The sequence below is a fragment of the Corvus cornix genome, chromosome 9 (genome assembly GCF_000738735.6).
Source record: "Corvus cornix cornix isolate S_Up_H32 chromosome 9, ASM73873v5, whole genome shotgun sequence".
Lineage (NCBI taxonomy): Eukaryota > Metazoa > Chordata > Aves > Passeriformes > Corvidae > Corvus > Corvus cornix.
The window spans coordinates 12762476-12781783 of record NC_046339.1 but is presented as its reverse complement, the minus strand read 5'-3'; the positions used below and the strand labels follow the sequence as shown (position 1 = coordinate 12781783).

Genomic DNA, 19308 nt, shown 5'->3' with positions numbered 1-19308 from the left:
AGTTCCATTGCCAAAAAAAAAGAGAAAATAAAAGTAATATTATACTGATTTTGCATAAAAGATTAGCCAAAAGATTACTTTTAAAAGATATCATGATTATAAAAAGCTAGAAGGATTTGCTTATTAGTTGAAAATGCATAGTAATTGCATTAAATTTTTCATAAGCCCACTGGCAATCATTCACAAGCATCATAAGCAGGAATATATTAAATCAGAAGCAGCACAGAAAATGAGATGTGTATATGAAAGGACCGAGCAAGAATAAAATGTAACCATTTCTGCTCCAGACTTTTTAGCTTTCCTTACAATGAAAGGAACATGGATTTCAATGTTAGCCATCACTAGGGTTATTCTTCAAGGAAATAGACATTTTCAAAAACTGTACAAAATGGGTATTTCATCCTGTTCATGGAGTATTAGCATACACAGACACAGGAAGGCATGTGGTCCATGAGGACATGGACGGTGCAGTCAACTTACTGGGAAAAGTATCATCATGACAAATACAGGAGGAATACTTTCAAGAGAAACTCTGATGTTAAAACATTTACAGCTGAAGCAAAAGATTGTGAACAGTGTAAGTGTGTTTGCAAAATGAAATATTACTAAAGAAAGAGAACTGCAGTTCTACATCAATGGCAAGCGTAGTTGCTTTTCCACTCAGTATTCCATGCATTTCTTTGGTGCTCTGTTAGTACACAGGGACTGTGCACCAATTCTGCTGTTGTCAAAATGCTAACTTCAAACACGTCAGTAATTAACTGTTTGCAGTTTATTGGTAGACAAACTACAAAACCATGCAATTATCTTTCAAAGAACATGGTAACATTTGAAAAATTACTTAACGTAATGAAAAGAATCTGAAGTATTTAAGCCACTCTTTGTATGACTTCTAAAAAGCAAACTCAAATTACCATGTCAGTTGATAACATTTTATTCCAATACCAAATTATGAATGCACCAAAACAGAAAAATACTGCAATTAATCCAGCGAATCTCCAAGGCAGTACCATAATTGTGCATCAGAAAGTAGCTAGAGATACTGATTTCCTTTTAAACAAATACATATGGGGAAAACCATGACATTTTGTTAATAACTGAAACCTTTGCCATATAGCAGAGGGATGTATATATGGATTTTAGAGTCTTTATACTTTGTAGTCCTACACTATCGGGACGTAATACTGAAGCTTTAATATTTTACAGATGTGATTTCTGAAGTTATGTAAACATTGTAACTGAAATAAATTACTAACAGGCATTTGTAGGATTTACAATAACAACTAACAAATGCTACAGCATTAGTGCAATTAAAAATATAATCACTATTTAAGAAATAGCTTCCTCAGGAGCTTAAAGCATACTTCAGATTTTTTAAAATGGCAATATATTATTACTTTAGAAGACTTACATCTAAAATGCACATGCCTAAGTCTTGAAATTACTAGTCATATACTACTGTAGAAATGGTGAGGTTGTGGAATTGTTTCTCAAATTTCAGAACAAACAAAACATTTCAAAAAAGCCTCACCCTCAAAACAAACAAATTTAACTGTTGTGCCATTATGAAATTGCTATAATTTTGGCTACAAATATTCCTATTACTACTCATAGGCTCACTGCTTTCTCACCACTCAATCCCATCACATGTACTGGGACAGGAACCACAGCTATTGGAAATGGCACTATTCAATACTTGGTTAGGATATACAGCTCCTACTACATTACAGTATTAACAAGCATATATATTTCTATGCTAATTCTTTAAACAATTTGCAGTGTTTTGGCAACTGAAGTCTGCTTTGGTGTTCAGAATTATTTTATTTCTGTTCGATAGAATTTAGTCTTTTCACTCAAATCTGAAACTGATTCTCCACACATAAAATCACTGAAAAATGTTACCATTCACAATGCCAGCACTTCATTAACTCACCCCTTTATCTCCTCTTGTTTTGGAATTGAATTTCACTGTCTTCAAACGGGCTCGTTCTTTTTTCTCAACTCTGCCACAAAAACACACACAACAATGGCAGAATCAGAACTTCAAGTTACTGCTTGTTACAAAAGAACTATATTGATGTACCTTTCGAACTACACATTTTATTGCTTATGACATATTCAGAAAATGGAAGCCTGCTAATGGAAAACTGTTATTTCTCAAGTGATGAGCTGTGAGAGTACTGGGAGTATTTTGTGGCTATATGTGTTCAATAAATCCAGAGGGTGCAAAGAGGAAACATGACACAGTAAGTGAACAGCCTCAATTATCAGTTAACAGCAGATATTAAGATTCAGAGCACCTAAACTCTTATTTGAGTCTCCAGTATGCCAACCAAAACCTCATCTCCATTGGCTCTGGCTACCAAAGGATGATTTTCCAGTTTTCCAGGTTCTGGGTAGAAAGAATTCATGATAGTGTCGTGACTTGAATAAAATTCACTTTGCATCTTTTCATACATAAATGGTTATTAAACTGTTATTAAACCCACATGTGATGTTATTAAACCCACAACTTGCTTACAATGAGAACAGAGACGGTGGATGTGGACTACCTTTATCAACTTCAGCACACAACTCCTAAGGCTAAACAGGGTTTTAATAAACTTCTCATTAAGTAAATGAGAATCCCACTACAGATTACTTGAAAAAAAAAAAAAAACACCAAACCAAAAAACCAAAATCAAACAAGTGGCTGATGTGGTACAGGATTAACAACAAAGAGAAAAGCATATACAGTATATGTATTAATGAGATCAGATGTTTAATAGCAGACATCTCAAAGTCAATAAAGTATGACATACCTCCGTTTGCTTGGGATAACTCCAATTTCATCACTTTCTCCATCTGGAGTTACCTGCCGTGCTTGCCACCATTCATCATCAGAAGCATTAATGACGTGGAGAATATCGCCAAATTTGAAGTTTAATCCTTGACTCGGAAGGCCACTGTCTTTAGTCTTGTCATAATCAAAAAGAGCTCTACATTGAAAAGAAAAAATTAAACATAGAAAAAAGCAAGAAAAAAACAGGGAAGTATGAATAGCACAAAATATGAAGCAAGCTGCCTGTGCTATTCATAAATAATTGCATCATTCTGACAGGTACTTACAGAAGGCTGAATACATTCTCTCATACACACACAGAATATGTAGAACAGTATCCACACACACTTCTAAGCTTTAATGAATAAGAAAAAACTTCATCCAGAGCAAACCTCTAGTGCTTTACAAAAGCTCTATAGAAGACACCTTCTGCAATTCAATAAGTACTTTGCGCAGAGCAAGTTATGTATCAGCCTAGGACAAAAAAGGCACACAAATAGTTGAAGCTACAGCACTGACAAAAGTTCTGTAAAGTACACTGTTTCATATCAAGTTATAAATTGAAATTATTTAGTAATTTAGTACAGTTTAGTACTGTCTTTCAAATAAAAGTCAGTGTCCTGCTCCCAGGATAAAAAAAACAACTTAGAAATGTGATCTGATCACCACTTTGCTACTGTAGTACCTAAAGGCAGAGAACCTTATGCACATTCCTTTGGGAAATTCCTGACTATTTCAAGAGAATCTCATCGTTTTTCCTAAGGTAAGCCTGTTTTCAAATAATAGGCACTCACAATACCTGAATAGCAGCTGCGTGACTACAGTTTTATTAACATTCCCTCTGGCAGCAAGAAAAGTTTATGCAAGCCACTATTACCCTGCCCACATCCATGCCTGCTTTGTACTGACTCCTGTTCCCCGTCTTGCTTAACAAAGCACAGGTGCCTGAAAAGGCACACGGTCCACCACACTGTGGAACTGATCTGGTTTACAAGTAAAATCTTTTCTCCCTTTTGGATCATTTTATACCTGGACAAGTTCCCTGAGGAAATGAAGATATCCGCAGTATGCTGCTGCCTGGCACAGCTGAGGGTTTAATGAGGACATGGAAATGAAAGATGACAGAAGCTTCGTAGCAAACGGCAAGAAATTACTCCTAAGACTCTGCCTTCTAAACAACTCTTCTTTTATATTTGAAAATAGTTCCTGAACCTCACCTATGTAAAATAAGTGCTTGTATGACACCATCCAAAAAATCCTCAATATCATTTCATCTGCCAGTTTGTACGTTGTCAGTGCTGCAATTTCTGAACAATACCCAAATCCAACTTGCTCTATATCAAGCCATCACAAAGTAGTGCCAACAGATTAAATTGTGATGATTTAAAAGGGTGTCATTTTTCTTGTCCAAATTCAGCTTGTCACTTTATCCCAAACACTGGTCTTACATACTTTTTTCTGGTAGGTTTTTAATATCACAGAAATTTTTAACCCATGCAAGTCATAACCTGTTTGCTCCAAAATGTACTTCACTTTGTGAATTTTACCTTTCTAAAGCACTGAGTGTATTTCTTTGGGTTTGAACTGCATTTATTCATAATCAATAACAAACTGTTTACAGGGAAAAAATCCAAAATATTTTGTCAGACCAATTCACCTTCAGCATCTATTGCAAAACCAGAGTTGTTTGAGACACCGTGCCTTTCTTGGGTTATAAAATATAACACAACTTTTCCTAAAGGATTGAAGGTTTTAATAAACATTTTAAAAAATGTCTAAAAAACCACAGAAATTTTTAAATGGCTTCAAAATATTTACTCTTCATATACAAAGAGCCTTATATTTAAGTCTGCAATACCATTAATTTAAGTTTATAACAAAATTTAGGCTTTCAATTTTGAAATAGGTTGGAGGTTGAAATACCACCTTCCTTAGCAGTGCAACCTTCACGATAAGATCTTTTGGGTTAATTCCATAGCATACTTAAGATATCCTGATTATTTTTTAAAAAATCAGAACAATTTTTTTTTCCTTTGAAACAGCCAAAATACTGCAGGTAAGAAAATTATTCAGATAGGAAGTAGTTATTCCTCCACATTTATTCTGCACATTTGTTCAAGAGACACTCTGGACAAATATCATTTCATATCTCAAAATAAACTGCACATAATCCAGTATGTACTTTCAATGCAGATTTAAGTTGTATACATTTTCACTGAATTAATTACATGCACTGTGAAATTTATTTCCTGAGATTCCTTGTTAGCATTCATGTAATGATTTCTACCAGCTCCTCTTTTAACTTCTATTTTTGAGTTTGCATATAAATTTATAAAAGCTGTGAGCTGGGCTTAACAGCATTAACATATATGTTGACTACATGAGAAAAAATACTCAGGAGTGAAATGGAAGCAGAAATGGATAAAGTCATTATTACCAACATGTAATCATCAAACTGTGTAACCATCAAACTAGATAGATGGTTACACAGAACAGTTTTTGCACAATGAAAGGCAGTTTCAATCATTTCTTCTGGGGAAGTCACTCCAAGAAAAATAATTTTATTGGGCAAAAAAGTCAAAGCTGATGAAGATGGTTTTTGAAAAAGATCGTTTAGAATGTCACACAATAGTGACAAAACCATGCAGCTAACATTTATAGGAGTACCAGGAACTGCTAATGATTATATAGATGACTTCAAAAGCAAATAGAATTAACAAATTTTTTTTTTGATTCCACGTGATTAACATGGCTTTTCCTGTATGCCTGGCATGTCATCAACCAAGAACTCACTTCACAGCCCAGATGACGCATTTATGTACAGGCTGGTATATAAAACATACTGCTTCTATTAACTCCCTGCATGGAGACTTTTATTACAGATTAAATACGCCATGTATACATTTACCTAGTGTAAGTTATAAACCCAATTTACTTAAAAATAAATTTAGTATTTCTGATCAACTACTGCTTTCAGTGTAGTCCATGATATTTACTGTAAAGCTCTATTTAAATTTAAATGGGAAGCCCTAAAAATTATTTTCTAGAGAAAGCACCAAATCCTCCCTTTTATTTCACTTTGTACTACTCTGGAACCAAAGAGCACTAAAAAAGGTAACTCAGTTCCTTCATCCACAAGTCTAGAGAAACTGAAGTTGGGTTACATATTTCATAAGTGGTTATGCTTCAAAGCCAAAAATTTCATGGCTCTGTAACAGTGCCAAATATTCCAGAGTATCTTTTTACCTGCCACACTCATTACTTCCACTATCATAGGCTGTTGACTGAAGCATTTCTTCAACAAAAAAAGCAACCAAGAATTCCTGCAGCAAATAAATGAAGGTCAGCTTGTAAATGAGGTTCTCTTTTTCTGAGTTTTTGGTAGTTATTTGAAACTTAATGTCTGAACTCTGAGAATAACATGGAGATGACCCAATTAAACTTCAGGCAAGTACACTTAGCCTGCTGCTAATATCTGATCTTATTTTTCCAAACGATTTAGTTAAAATATCCTAGTCATTTAAAAACTGTTATGTTTCTTCACCTTGGAGATATAACCATTTTTTTCTCTGATTCAAGCACAAATCTGCACCATTGTTTGAATTTGGAATGTATTATGCTGGTCAGAAGAAGGCACAAATTTAAAAGTGATTTTTGATTTTGAATGCTACACGCATTGCAGACTGAGACTTGCCACAGAAGATGAGATAAAATATGGAACAGATTTACTCTCTCTCAACATATTATCACAGAAACTTGATACCATGAAGGTATCTCACATGGGCTTTTTGAAGCTGCAGATGATATGGATATAGCTCAGATGCAAACCCAGAGACATTATTATGAGAGAATCTGTCTTCTCTTAGAACAAAGACCAGAAGAAATATAAAGCAAAATAAGAGAAGGTACATCAGTACATCTGAATATCTGAATTAGCTGGGGACAGGGTGGTGGTGTGGGGGGAGACTTGGATGTGCAAATGAAGAGTCAGCTGCTGCTGAATTGCTGTATTTGTATTGCTCTCCAAGGACTGTTTCCTAGATTGCTATGCGTCACTTTTGATATACATACAATTACAAAGAAAAATCTTCCATTTTACTTCAAATGGTATCTTCAGGAAAACACAATTGCCTTTTCCTTAATATTACATAATACCACAAAAATGCTGTTTACAGGTAGACTAGTCTTAAAGATACCATGTTTAAAGGGATACAGTGATGTAGCTGATTTTATTTACTAATTTGTTACCATGATCTCGAGAAACCAGCAGAGATGATTTTCAGAGTATTTTTATTTAACAGGTTTTCTGCAATTGTGATTGAATGCCTATAAACATTTTACTGTTGGATTTACCATTCAATTCAGCATTTTGTTACATAACTGGCATCCTTTAAGGCATATCCAAAACCCAGTACTACTGAAAAAAGATAGCTGAAGTTACTAACATTGGCTTTGAATTGGTACAATTAAAAGTAGAGTATGATTATACCAGAGTGACTTATTATCAGGAACAAAGTGGATAACTAACATGTTCTGTCAGTATCTAGCAATATGTGAAAATATTCATAAAAGTTATTTCAATGTGGTCAAAATTGCATCAGAAACCAGACAGAACAGATGTGAACTCTTTCTGTGCATACAAAGTTGCCTCCCAGTCTTTGGCAACTTTTGGTGCGATGACACGAGCAGATCCCAAAAGCCCTAACAGCACCCTCTGTAAAGAGATGTGGGTAGGAAAGTATTTCTGCAGTGGAATTTTTGCATTTTAGATTTTTGTACTGACTTATACCAACACTGATTATTGAGCCTCAAAAACCTTCAATGAAACCAGTCCTCACAAGGCTTCTGTCAACAACCTGGAGAAGGCTGAAAGTTCTGCAGCAGCTGGCAAAGTCAAAAGCTCAACAACTTCCATCAGTGGAATAAAAGCTACGTAAACATAAAATGCTTGTCAGTGGGTTAAAATATCAGACCAGAGTGCGAACATGAGCATAAGCGCTTTAGAACCTAATCAGGCTATAGCTAACCAAGCAAAATAAAAGCATTTAGAATTGTTTAGGCTTAGTTACATGATGAGGGCTAAAGCAATAAATCTTGGGATTATGGAAAGGAAGATCTCAGCAAAATATCCATATGTACACCTACCTACCTGTGGAAATTCAAAGATATGGATAACTGCGGTATCAAGCACCTACCCTTAGTATTTACGGCATTTTTTTTTAAGAAATTTAAATTTTGACCCCCAAAATATTTAATGCAGACAGAAGTATAAAAAAAAAAAAGTAGGCTCAAATCTAAGAAAACAGAATCCAGCTACTGAAATGATATGTCTAAACATAGGAACTACCTGTTAGAGTCAAGCTAAACAGAAGCCCTATGAGTATTTAGCTACATTTGTGTCAAAGCATTCAGAAATAGGTTACAAAGGACCATGACTTTTCTGACCATCAATGCAATCAGGGAACTGCTTCATCTATGACTTGCTTCCTTTCCCATAGCTCAGTAGATAGAACACACCATTAACAAAACAGTATCTGCTTTGGATGGGAAAAGTCAACAGCAACTGAGCCTGCTTACTTTTAGCAGGTAAATCAGTGAGGTCCTACAACATTTTTAACCATGTTTAACCCAAGCACCAGAACTACTTGAAGCCTTACCTACTCTACTGAAACATTCTGGCCCCTACCAAGAGGCTACTGCTGGCCCTGATTCAATCCAGAGATAAGCTGATTTGGGGAACTCAAAAATCAATTTATTTTTAAAAACGCAATCCTTTTACCTACGTTCCATACTTGAAACGTTATGCTTTATCAGTACATGATAACTGATGTAGGAGTTAAATGACACATGAATAAACTGCACCTTGCCATAATTTCCCCGTGAAACCACCTATTTTCTCATCTGCTTCATGCTCTTACATTTCCACTTCCTTGCAGCATCCTTTACGTTAAACTTGATATGAATAAATTAATGAGGTATGCTCAGTTCATTTGCTTTGCATTTTCTCTCTTGGTTATGGAAAAATATTCCATAACAAAATGCAATTGGATAGAGAAATAAGATTTCTTAATAAAGCCAAGAAAACAACTAAAGTAAGCTGAAGGAAAGAAGATGGAAATCTGTCAAATCTTAAGAAAAGGAAGACCATAAATTTGAACTCAAGTACTGAGCAAGGAAGAATATGAAGACTTCTGTCACAAAAACACAAACTGAACCAAGCAAGTTGTTAAGACTTCACATACACTGACTTAAAGAAGTACATGTTTTTGCTGATGGATTATCATCTTTCTCAAAGCAAAAGACAAAAAGCAAATAATAGCACCACTCTTCAAAGTTCCTCTAGGGTTCTCAGGGATATTACTTCATTTTCAGCTACATTACATTAATCAGTCTAAATAAAGTACTTTTAAAATTATATTTGCATATAAGTATCCATTTATTAATACTTAGTAAATAATTGTAAGAAAATGCAAATGCCAAAATAGTAAGTCTACAGGAAAGCAGAAAAACACAGTAGCAATACTATGAAAAAGATGATTACCTGACATAGAGGGATCTCTTCTGGCTGGTTCGCAAAGATCCTGATCCTGAACTAATGCTACTGTTCATCATCTGCTCCCGTAAATCATGGATTTTAGCTTCAAAACGACTGTATTCTGTAACAAAGGCATGGCAGTTAATTTCCTGCCAAACTTCAGCTATTAAACTGAAAAAAAATCTGAAATAATTTTGATCAGGTGAAGAAAATACACAAGAATATTATACTTCAAAATTTCTTGATTGGAATCTATAGTACACAGTAACTATTTTTTTCTAATTAAGACAAACATTTCTCCTAATAATTATCCATTTCATAGAAATAAAAAGACTGATACAGATAAATTTTAGCCCATGATAGAAAGGAAACTTCAGAACATACATATGAAATACATGTTTATAATCAAGAACTATGTATTTTACATTAAAAATGTTAAAAAATGGGAATGAAAACTGTCTTTACTTCAAAATTACTGGATTTGATTGAGATAAAGAATTTAACGCTACAAGGTGGGAAATACGCAAAACATCTTCTGAAATAAGACTGTGTTCCTCTGGGAGCTCAGGAAAGGAAAAAAAAAAAAAATCCAGAATTCTGGCATGAATCTCAATTCACTTGTAAACAGCATTAGAGATTCAAACTGGCCCCACAGAATTATGTACAATGTTAATCCTGGAAAAACGGATTGTGTTCTTAAGCAGCACCATGTACTAATAAAACTATGCTAAATGCATTTGATTTTAGCTACAAAGGCAGGCAGGAAAAAAACAATTGCTTCTTCAGGACAAACGTCTCCTGAAGTGAGGTACTTACATGCTGTCAGCATAAAATACGAACTCAGAGCAAGTAAGTTTTTCCTTCAGCTGAATAGTTTGGACTTCAGGATCAACAGATCCACTTGTAAACCCTTCCTAGTCAAACGAAATGTTCTGCAGCCACCACCTTCCCCAGGAGACCACGTGATGCCAGATTATAACAAACCAACACTGGGAGAGCCAGGGTGTGTGTGCTGCAAGCAGCTGCTGGACTGGCAGTGAGCTGCTCTCCTGAGCTGCACCCTCACTCCCTGTGGGCACCACAGTTATTCAGGAAGTGAAAGACTGGGAGAAAGGGCTCTAAAATAAAAAATCTTGAGAAAATCTTTAAACTAAGGCTCCTTCAACATCCATCTAAAAACTGTGAATGTTTTATCATATTAAGTTCTGTGGCCCTTTCTCCCCACACACTCATCATACAGTGAGCACCAATAGCATCTATAATTAACCCTATCCAGATTATGACAATATGAACAGTCTCTTAAATAACCCTAACTTTTGTCCTCTATAAGCAAAAGCTAGTAGCTTTTAAAGATGTCTTAGTTTTTAAAATAGCACCAAGTGCCTTTTTACAAATAAAGTTCAGATCAAAAACTTTACTAGCACTAAATCAAACTGATGAGGTTGTTTGACAAGAGAATAAAAAACATTATTTCCACGACTACTGATGCTGTCACTAATAACAAAAGAATGTAAGATGACAGGACAGTAAGGATGAGGAGGAATGTGAGAAAACGACATTTTTTAGAAAGCAACATTCCTTAGGGGAAGGGCTCAGATGCAGTGAGAGAACAACTCACTTGTGCTGTGCTACTGCTGCCCTGCAGGGCCTTGGGTAAGTCACCTCATTTTACTCATTTATACCCAGGAAACGACAAACCTAAAAGATTTGTGTGCCCCTAAGTGAAAGGAAAGTAAGCACAGAAAAGATCAGATAATCCAAACATTTTCCTGCGCTACTGCCTGTTCAGTACTAAAAATATCTGCAGCTCTTTGTAATAGCTACTGGAAAAAAATACAAATTTCTGTATCATGTGTCATTTGCTTGAAGAATCAGACTTCCTCCTATGCAGCACACAGATGTAAGAGGGTTACCAGGGAGGCTACTTCCCAGTATTGCTTAACTCTACCCTGTATCTCATCCTCAGGTTGCTGGTCTTGCAGCTTCCTGAATTAATTTAATTTTTCTCATCAGGACTCCTGGGAAGTAAGTGCTGAATGAATGACAGGGACATCTGTAGGAGTAAGGAGGAGAATAATTTCACAGAAGCTCCTGCCATATGAATAAGGCAAAAAAAGGAAACTAATGGGCTGGGACTGAGAAGGCTTTATGTTTGAAAAGAAGGAGTGCCAAGAAATTTCATATTTAGAAGAAGCTTAAGCACTGTGCAGTCAGAATCTGGTGAGCTCCCTTGATGTAGAGCTAGCTAAAATTTGGGTTATATTCCTCATAACAGAATGTTTTGTGAGGAACAGGATGGATAGAATTCTCACCATCATTGGGTTTGGAGCTGAAAAGTACACAGGATTTTGGTTTTTAAAAAAAGAAACCTTAGTATTACATACAGTGGTACTGAAACTAATGCTGGAGACAGAAAATAAGACAGCAGCAGGACTCTGGATAGCATCAGAAAGGCAGTATCCGTTTGATACCCAAAGGATCATCACCTGTCCCCTGGTAAGGGTTGACCAAGTAGGGTTGGTTCAACTTCAGCACTATAAAGTGTGAGCTCTGCTAATTTGACTGGAAGAGGCTATATTTCTATCTCTGTGATTGAGTTGGATATTAAGTGTCTTTTGCACCTTCAATCTCTAACTTTCCTTCAGCTTCTCATCTCTAGATTCTCACAAATGCTAGAGAACTATTTCTTTGCAAGTCCTTTCTTTCTTATGGGTATGCATAACAACCATATATAGTGTATGACAAATTTGATATTTGTTCCCCTAAATCACAGTGCACACCACAACAAACTTCCACATGGTTGTGAAAAAATCATACAATGCATATATAAATACGTAACTTTTTAAAAAAAGTTTTGTCACGTCAACATTCCAGAAATTTGGAGCTGGAACAGGCACAGTGGACAAGATGAAAAGGACACCCTGCTTTCTTGGTCAACAGGAAATGAAGAGAAGGGATGTGTTTGATTTCTGGTGTAGTGTTATCAGGGTAACCAAATAGAAAGGGCGCAAACTATTTAAATGAAAAAGTAAAACTGATTTTAACCCAAATGAAGCAGGCTGGTCATAGGAACTCCACTTACAAATATGCTTCCAATTTGCACAGCCATCACAACACTGAGATTCTGAAATAGTATTTTAATAAGAACTATGGTGGTACAAGAAACACAGACGCCCACCCAAAAAGAAATTCAAAACCAAATGAAAACCACACAATCCAACCTCTCAATCTTTTCAGGTAAGAATTTGATCAGGCTCCAAAATCGGGTGTATATGCAACAGCACTGAATGAAACTTCACTCAGAATCTCTCACAAGGTCTAGATTTTAGGAAAGCTGCTGATGCTATTCATCAAATAAAGGGTAACAGGCAGCAAAACTAACATGAAACAAAACAAAATAAGAACATTAGAATAAGGGCATTTCTACTTGACTAGAATTTTCTCAAAGTTTCCAAGAAGTTTAGAGGCAGGGAGGGAATAGTATCTGCCATCATAACAGAGAGCTCGAGGAAGCACAAGCACCTCCTGCTTCGATTCATGGCATTTATCCAACAGAACCCCACCATCACCAAAGGAAAAAAAACCCAAAGCCTACTCAGGTTTACACATAATCAGTTGTTAAGAACATAGGATGAATACATCTGGGCTCAAGTTTAAACTTTAAAATTATACTGGATAACCAGATGGTGCAAAACTCGACTAAATCTGCTCTATTTCATGTCTGCATGCATTCCACAGCAAGAAACAAAAGGAGGGAAGATTAGCAAATCCTAGTAGATTACTCTGATTCCAAGATGCTGAAGTGATTTTACCTAGAAATCTGTAGTGTGTTCAATGTCAATATTTACTTGAACAGAAAACTGGAACTCCAGAAAGGATCTGATCACTGAAACTCTCCTGGACTGCCCATCTGGCAGGCAACAAAACACAGAGATACACAGGAAAGTGGTGAATTGTCTGTGCAGGCAGGGGAAGAGGAAAATGAGGCCACAATGAAAATGCATCTGGTCTGGAACACACTTTCTAGCAAATGGGGCAGGAGAGCAGAAGGCTACACAAGGGATGGGAAATTCAGCAAACAGCACAGAAGGAACAGCAACTCCAGGAAGCAGGGATGTGCATACAGGGAACAGATGGCAACACAGTGCTGAGCAGCAGAGATTCTTACATATATTGAACCCACGTAGAGCTGAAAAAGTTCGCTTTAATTAAAAAAGTATGCCCCTTGCTTCCCTCTTCCCATCTGTCTATGGAAAGCCCTCTTTAGCAGGACCCATTGGATCTGTCTAAGCAGAACTCTTGTGCTGACAATTTTATGTAACTACTGATTTATACTCTTTTCTCAACTCTCAGAATATTCGATTTTCCTTTTCATGGTGCCTCCAAACAGGGAAATGGAGCCTGGTACTTAGGATAGCCACCAGCACACTGATCCTGTATTGATCTTCCATTTGTTTTTCTTTTAAAATTCATGGACCACATTAAAAACATCATAAATCATTTTTGAGGAGATATTATTTTGCTGCAATGCTTGTCATTTGATATTAACGTTGCCTGGGAGAGACCACAATGAATTCTACGTGTTATTGGTGACTCTCATGCACTCTAATGTTTAATGAGCTTGTATCTCATTAATCACTTGAAAGACTAGACCAAGGAATTTCAAAAGATTAGAGAAACTGCAGTTGTATTTAGTTAAGAACAGCTCCCACAGACCTGGGAAAACTCAGAAAGAGACTAGGTCCAGTCACTGCTGAAGTGAATCCACTAAAAATGTTGCTGAAGACTTAGCAAGCATGCACATCCAATTTTATTTTGTATATTAAAGAGTAGGAGTGAGGTTTTAAAGGATTAAAACATGTGTAAGCCGATTTACAGTGTCTATCAGGGCTATATATAGCAAAACGCTTTTTCTAATCTTGATGGGTCCAGCTTTGAAGATACTCTAATTGACTAATATAGATTACTTGCAAATGAGTAGAACCAGGTACAAAACAAGCAAGAACAGAAGCCTGGAAAACCAGGGACCACATACCCAAAAACAGGGCAAACTTTACTTGAAGTGGTTTTTTCAAGAATTTTTCATTTTATGAAATTGGGATGCACTGATCTTTCTAACCACTTTTGTTTAAGACAATCCATGTCATCATCTAGAAAGCAAGGGAAGCTCAGCCTTGATAAAAAACAATTAATGAAAACTAAGTTTTGTACAAGCGTTATTGGCTTCATGCTACCCCAGCTGGACTTCTGCAGACAGAAGATTTACAATATATTTCAAGGCTAATGCTCAGAAAGCAATCTTAGCTTATACATATGAAAATGGTACCATTTCCCAGAGCTTTGTTATTCTCTTTTGAATTCCACTAGAAAACAGTACGTAGATGCAGCATTGTAAACAGAAAAATCAGCCATACACTGGCCATTGAGCAGAGAGCTCTAACAAAACATTTTTGTGTTCCCCCCCTTTTTTGTTTTTCTTTTGAGCCATTTGTTTTAACAACAAGAGAGAATGAAAGATATAAAGTTTCCATTAACAAAACTGAAACAATGTGTGTTAACTATCTATATGAACAATGTAGGTTCAGAAGCAGATGTTTTACAAAAATACCTTGAAGTCTTCTCTTGATGTTTTGGTTCCACCTTCTCCTAATCTTACACTGATCCACCAGATCACCTAAGAACATGAAGCTAATCTGATCACTTAAACATCTTACCACTCTTTCAGAAAAGAAATCATGATTTTATTTTTGGTATGTCAGGTGAATCCTTGGGAAACAGAAAGGACTGCTACCCTTTTCTGTCATGATAGGTTTATATGAATTTTGCCCTGCTTTCAGGAAAGATGATGTGACCAGTGAATGACTGCTGATGCCAACAGACTTGGCCTGCTTCCTTCTTCAAGGCCCTCCAAGAGCAGCTTCACCGATTATGTAACTGCAGTTAATGTTATCCATATCCTTAACACAGCTCAGTTCTGATCTAGCAGAGTATAACTACACTAGAAAACTTAACCCACTAAATTATTTTCTACCCAATTTCAATCAAATATATATTTAATATATTTTTTGGCTGTTCTATTATTTTTAAACACATAAATGTACTCAAGATAAATACAGTTATGGTAGCCTACAGGTACCTCATACCTTTTTGGAATGGCAAAATCTAACCTTCCAGAAATTCTGAATTTTGAGGCAACATTATTATTACATCTCAGATGGCCTTTTAATTTGAATGAATATAATAATGGATGTCAATGTGAAACAGAGCCCCCAAGAGCTGTAAGCCTCTGCACAGTCCTATACTTCCCCCTTGCTGCTCCTCTCCTCACTACATTCCCTTCAAGCACTCAAGTTCCTGTATCCCTGCAATGCAGCATGATCATAATTCTGACCACTCCGAATCTCCACTCCCAGGACATACACATATATCCAAATTGCTTAGTGCTTCCTCTCATTCCTCCTCACCAGCATGACAATTCCTCCTTGCAATCCTACCTCTGCAGAGACCCAGAGACACATTAGTGTGGCACTGAGGTGTCTGCAGAGCCAGGGAGCAACATGAAAATGAAATGGAGCAGAAGCCACTACAAATTAAAAGAGTTTATCAAAACAATTTTTTTGTACTGAACCAACAACTCCTGCTTTGAAACTGCTCCAGATCACAGTACTTCTTTTCCAGTGGAATTCACAGTAAACCAAAATCCCTTTTTATTCATGAGTGACATCTTAAAAGCAGGTAGAAATTTGTAGTACAAGTAAGGGAGTAAGGAAAGGCTTCCAAATCAAGGTGAAAATGAGAACAACATCCTGACTTCCCAACCACATTTCTACAGGATAATTCCTGTTTCACAAACTCCTGCCCATCTCCTATTATAGATCCCTCCTCTGCAGCAGCACCCAGCCTCAGCAGGTCCAAACCCACTGATCTGCGCAACTAGGGAGATTCTGTATCCACACCCATGTCGTGTATGTACCACAGAAGGATGTACCAGCACAACCCAATAGGTGACCAGTTTCCAACAGTAGCTCCTGGCAAGTTGCAAGATAAAGCCTGGAGTCTACAAGGAGAAAGTCTTAGGTCAACTGAGTACAGGTGTGGTCATGCCTGATGCATAAGCCACTTCTGTAAACAGCAGAACACATTCACATTCCATGTTTGACTTTTACCTGTCCCAAAGAGTGCTGGCAAGTTGCTGAAATTTAATTCAGTAGAGTAGAAAAACTTTGTAAGGCATCCCTCAAATTTACTGAACACTCCTAGAAACTAAAGGAATACCCAGAAGGACATTTTAAAGAATGCAATTATATCTGTTTTCACTCAATTCCATAACCAAGGAACATTGTGGAGATTTAAGGGAAAGAAGTCAGCAGTTACGTAATTTGAGCCCAAATTCAATAAAATCAATTTCATTCAGCCATAATAGCCTACCCCAAATCCTGTAATTAGAGTTTAGTTACCATGGATTTGAAGCGACAGATATGGAAAATTCAACCCTTTGCACGAAAAGAGTTTTCCAGTGATTCATTTTTCTATAGCCTAACTCAGGCTTTCCTATGAGAGAACTGCTTGCAAAAATCCTCTTTTCCCAAAAAGAGGAGGAGAAAGACAAATGGGAAATTTATGATGGGAAAATAGGAAATGTGATAGGATGTAAAAACATAAATTAGCATTCCCCATCACATCTATGAACATACAAACTGTCATAGACAATTACAGGGAGTGAAGTGAGCAGGTCCCAAGTGTCTTCCAAATGTTGCTATCATACTGAATCTCTTTACTTGGTTATAATCAATCCTGATGGATGTCTAGAATCTCCTTGATCTGTCCTAGCTGTCAGCATCTTTTACAAAATCCTGCTGGATTCATAAATATAAATAAAATACATATGCAATACAAGCAGTTATACCTGATGCTCTCCATCTTTATGAAGACATTTGAGAAGTACCAATCATGAACAACTACTTTATGAATATTTTAATACTTGTTAACCTGTTTCCAAATGGCATAAACAAAAAGTGAAGATAATTATACACACACACACATGTGTATATATATATATAAAGTATTCCATGTAAATGACTCTAGTGAGGAGAAAAGACTCCCATGTAAAGATATAATTTAGGAAATATGAAGATGACCAAAAAACATATGCACTTTTATAAAGTGCACTCAATCACACGGATAGTATTTTCTATTTGGAAAGCCAAATTGCAAACAGACTGCTTTCCTATGTTAACAAACAGTAACCTTTAAGGAAATATTTTTTTTACTAATCTCTGAGATATAAACAATGAGTATCTGATTCAATTTTCCTCCCACACCAGACCTGATGAAGCTGACAGCTGGACTTCCATTCAAACTTGCATTATGAGGAGTAAGAACAAGGCAGAGATGTCAGACATCAGTAACTAGAGCTCTCTGAGGTAGGCTGGCCAAGTCAATTCATTCTTTGCCTCCAAAGTACAATGGATCTCAATTTGCTAGTTACACTTTTCCTTCATGGCATACCTCAAAAGGGTAGATGTGATTCTAACATCTTCACTTCAAATGGAGATTTTAAGCACTGTTTCAGAAAGAAAGGTGCTCAATGCAGACCAAGCATCTTGAGGGGAGGAATCAATCCTTTCTTTGATTAATTTATCAGATGTCTGCCCATAATCTAGGGTAATTTGAGTAACATCTCCCACATGCATCCTCTCAAATGGGCCCTATAAGTCTTTGAGAACTGAATTCTCAATACAGCTCAACTGCACACAGTCTTGTTCGGAATGCCTCAGTAGCCATGAAGGAATAAGAACAGCTCTAGCCTTGAAATCTACAAGTGACAGTCACAGTAATTTCTAAGAGGCAGCGTATGTTGTTCTGAGCAAATCTCAGTGCAATGACACAAATCTCAGCAGTCAGTCAAGTACCTCAATACACAGTGCAATAAAATAAATTATCTACTTGGACAAGTAGCAATGAAGAAAGCTCTTATTTCCAATGCAGAAAGAGCAGGAACCATCCAAAATGTTTCCTTCTCTTCTTCTAAAAGGTTCTGACTTTCAAAGTATGAAAGGATTCTTTTCATCTTAAAGCCTGAATCCTAGAAAGAAAGGACCGAAAAACTTCTGATTTTGTATGAAGTCTACGTATATCCTTTGTCAAGTGAAAAAGAAGTGTTTGAGTCCTGGAAGCACATTCTACACCAGAGAAACATTTGTTCTTCTCCTAGGGGCCACACCTCACCATGCCTTCCTGGCAGAAGAAATAGTGACCATAAATGCCCTCTTTGAACAAAAAAAGTGCTCAGGCGCTCAAAAGGACAACTCAGGGATAAATAAAAGAATACATTTTATTTCTCAATTAGGTGAGGGGCCCCTACCCAAGAAGCAAGAGGGTGCATAAATTTGACCGACTCATGACAACACTGAAGAGCCAAGCAGAGGATAGGCCATACGTGTACCAACAGAAATATTTGACAATTCTGACACAAAGCCAAACCAAATATTTCAGAACCAATGCTGACCTTACTATTCTTTTTGAAAGGAAGAGTGAGTGCTCTTAGAAAATGAATCCTGGAACACAGCAATGTACAGATGGAACATGTGACCAGGATACACCCTCCTGAGACAATACAGGCATTGGCAACAAGGGCTGGCTGCAGGGATTTCACCAGGAAGCAGACATATCAATCATTTGGCCTTATTATGAACAGAGTTCCTGGGTCAGGAGAGAGATATGATATTGATGCAGGTGGAGGGGTTGGGGAATGTGAAAGCTAATGTTTCAAACACTTGGGGAGTTCAGGATAGAAGAAAGGTGACAGAAAAGAAGAAATAAAGAATGACTAGAAGCGTGCTGCTATCAGCCACCTAACAGATGAAGGCAGCAATCCTGCTCCACATCCAGTCCTGATGAACACCTACACTTACCCCTTGACAGTACTGCTAAAGGAAGGTTTCAAACAGAC

At 36.7% G+C, this 19308-nt stretch overlaps 1 protein-coding gene across 28 annotated transcripts in view; it reads right to left on the bottom strand.

Moving 5' to 3' along the window:
• Nucleotides 1–19308, bottom strand: part of DLG1 (discs large MAGUK scaffold protein 1) — a 148692-nt gene that overhangs the window by 19117 nt on the left and 110267 nt on the right. For 27 of the 28 annotated variants that reach the window (XM_039557270.1, XM_039557272.1, XM_039557274.1 and 24 more), the window contains 3 exons: nt 9363–9477; nt 2802–2978; nt 1934–2003 (listed from right to left, as the gene is read on the bottom strand). In XM_039557270.1, coding sequence (XP_039413204.1) covers nt 1934–2003; nt 2802–2978; nt 9363–9477 — 362 coding nt within the window. Of the gene's footprint in view, nt 1–1933; nt 2004–2801; nt 2979–9362; nt 9478–10172; nt 10275–19308 lie in introns of those variants that run through there. The other variant, XM_019289855.3, reaches the window with a different exon arrangement.